Raw genomic sequence first — 3,200 nt, forward strand, 5'->3', positions numbered from 1 at the left:
CCAGAGGACTATACTTACTAGCAAAAGAAGAAGCTAAGACATGATGTCAAATTTTATTTCTGGACAACCCATTCCTATATCGACTTGGACCTGATCACATCTTGCATCGATGCGGTCCTGAGCATGAAGTCAAACACATTCTGAAGCTTTGTCATGAATCCCCTTACAGAGGACGCTTTGGGGGTAGCGGACTGCCGCAAAGGTCCTACAGAGTGGCTATTTCTAGCCAACACTGTTTAAAGATGCCCATGCCCACGTTGTTCAGTGCGATAGATGCTAGAGAACGGGGAATATGTCTAAAAGGAATGAAATGCCTTTGATGTCAATCTTGGAGGTCGAATTATTTGATGTATGAAGAATCGATTTTATGAGCTCATTTCCACCATCAGAAGGTCATCACTACATCCTGGTCGCGGTTAATTATGTATCAAAATGGGTTGAGGCCATCGCATGTGCCAAGAATGATGCTGCCACAGTGGCAAAGTTTCTCAAGAAGAATATCTTTGCCCGATATGAAATGCCACGGGCTTTAATCAGCGATGAAGGCTCTCACTTCATCAACCACATAATCACTAACCTGCTGACTAAATTTAACGTCAGCCATAGAGTTGCAACCGCTTATCACCCACAGACTAATGGGCAGGCAAAGATTTCTAACCGAGAGATCAAAACTATCTTAAAGAAGGTAGTCAGTACCTCTAGGAAGGATTGGTCACCCAAGCTCGACGAAGCACTATGGGCATATAGAACTGCCTACAAAACTCCAATTGGCATGTCCCCATATGCCCTGGTCTTCGGAAAAGCATGTTATTTGCCTCTCAAGTTGGAACACAAGGCGATGTGGGCATGCAAGAAGCTAAACTTCGATCTAGCAAGTGCGGGGAAAGTCCAAAAATTACAACTGAACCAGCTAGTCGAATGGCGAAGGGATGCCTATGAAAATGCCAAGAAATATAAGGAGAGAACTAAGAAGTGGCATGAAGATTGCATAAACAACCGGATATTCATCAAAGGTCAACAGGTACTATTGTTTAACGCACGTTTGCGATTGTTTCCAAGGAAGTTGAAATCCCGCTGGTCTAGGCCATTACGAATCAAGACTATCTTTCCCCACGACGCAGTGGAACTGACAACTGAAGACAGAAACAACGCATTTAAACTCAATGGTCAATGGATTAAGCCTTATTACGGGGGCGATGTGGATCGATTCATGGATAACATTGACTTGGACAAGCAGGATTAATCGCTTGCAGGGGGGAGGGATGCTATTGCGGCAATTCTGAAAACTTTTTCCAATCAGCATCCCTATCTATGTTTACTTGCTTTCTTTATAGCTTTATTTTACTGCTTTCTAAATTGCATTATTTACTACTTATTAGAATTAGCCTTTAATGCTTTATGTATTTTCCTGCAATTTAATTCATTAGTGTCTTTCCATGTCATGTTTAATTCCTTTAATTCATATGCATTAGTAGCAATGTTCTTAAAATTTTTGTGAATGACTGGATGAAAAGTTGAACACCGCAAAGTCCATGCGTTATTAAAAATAAAAATAAAAATTGGTATATAACGCGATGATGGGTGCTTTCCATGATAACAGATACACTTTTCGTCCATCACACCCAAATGCATCGCGTTGAGGGATGTGTTGCGCTTGTGTATGTTCTTTGCCCGTCCTTAGGAAAAATGCACTATGTTGAGGTAGTGTTGCGCCGGTAGAAATACTGTGCGTCCGTCCTCCAGAAATACATTGAGTTAAGGGGTGTGTTGCAGGAATACATGCATTGTTGCCCGTACTCAGCAAAAATGTATTTGTGTTAATGGAAGCGCGGTGTAATTTTTAATCATGCACCCGTATAAATCAAATTCAAAAGATAACTATAATTCATTATTTTTCTAGGTTTATCTAAATTCTTTGATTCTTTGTATACTTAGTTAATTTCAATACAAATGAGTGGGAATTCTCTCTATATGCCTGTGCCTCTTTTTTATCGTCCTTTGTCAAATTTGTGATGTTTGTGATCTTTTATTTTGCGTTATTCATTGCACTACCATGATGTATAATATGCATATACTTAGGAACATTTCCCACACTTTGTATTTTCTGACTAACACTTAGTTAATTCGTAGTTATAGCAATGCTTTACCTTTTATCCTTCAAAACTCTACTCAAACCGTCTTTTTGAAATTTTGTCTAAGTGTTTGTCTATTCTGACCAAACAACGCAATGAGAACCTTGCGCATCTCTAAATTTAGGGGTGGGGAAGGTCTGAGCAGATGAGATCAAGTGATGCGGTCATTAAGAAAAATACGTTCATCATCTCCAAAAAAAAATTATACAAACTCCAATGTCAGCGCAAAGGAAACCTCAAAAACAATCCCAACCTGATATGAGTTAAGTTGTGAAAGAAGCCTGCTCGTAATTGGATGTAAGCATGACACACATGGGAGCAAGCCAAAACGAAGGTGGGTTTCCAAGAACAACGCAATATGAAAAGAGAAAAAATGAGAAAGATAAATAAAAGAAACAAGAGACAACTCCTTTGAAATTTATGAGTTAAAATTGAAATTGGCACACAACTGTAGTTAGATGTTCGCATGACACCCGTGGGAACAAGCTAAAACGAAGGGTGTAACCATGATCAATAGTCTCTAATAAATGACGCAAAGTTTGATCACTGCATCCAGACACATCAAGTTGTTTTGACAAAAAGAGGAAAACATTCTTCTTAAAACTAGAAAAGCATTTTTTAGCAGAAATTTGTAGTATAGAAGAATAAAGTAGGGCTTTGTTATGAATTTTCAAGGATAAAAAGAAATTGCGATGTTAAGTAATGTGCCTAGGTGAAGCATTCGGAGCAACCAATCGACGCAAAAATTTAGGATAGGAATTGAGCAATATTGCCTTAGTAAAAGATATGCTTGAGGACAAGCATATATCTAAATTTGGGGGTGTGATAACTTGTAGAAATACAAGTTATTTATACTATTTTATTTAGATATTGCGGCCAAAAGAAATGAAAGTTGCGTCAATTTCATAGAAATTAGCTAAGAAATACAAGAATTATAAATTGTCGTCAATATATCCACTGACACCATTGCAATGGTAGAAAAGAATATTTCAAGTCTGTTTTGCAGGATATCAAGTCACCACATGCGTTCATGGCTCAAGATAAAAAGAACAACATATCTACGTCGCA

The 3,200-nt window shown here is 38.3% G+C and overlaps 1 protein-coding gene across 1 annotated transcript; it reads left to right on the forward strand.

Annotated features, from left to right (window-relative positions):
• Nucleotides 1-772: 772 nt before the first annotated feature.
• Nucleotides 773-1,243, forward strand: LOC150035165 (uncharacterized). The gene has a single exon (XM_090315254.1). The coding sequence runs from the start codon at nt 773-775 to the stop codon at nt 1,241-1,243; it is 471 nt and encodes a 156-aa protein (XP_090171380.1).
• The last annotated feature ends 1,957 nt before the right edge of the window (nt 1,244-3,200 follow it).

This window comes from Benincasa hispida, chromosome 7 (assembly GCF_027475165.1).
Source record: "Benincasa hispida cultivar pf3 chromosome 7, pf3_genome.v1.1, whole genome shotgun sequence".
In the NCBI taxonomy this organism is placed as follows: Eukaryota; Viridiplantae; Streptophyta; class Magnoliopsida; order Cucurbitales; family Cucurbitaceae; genus Benincasa; species Benincasa hispida.

What these genes read in the sequence shown, in the direction of transcription:
- LOC150035165 (XM_090315254.1), top strand. Translation starts at nt 773, where the DNA reads ATGTCCCCATATGCCCTGGTCTTCGGAAAAGCATGTTATTTGCCTCTC.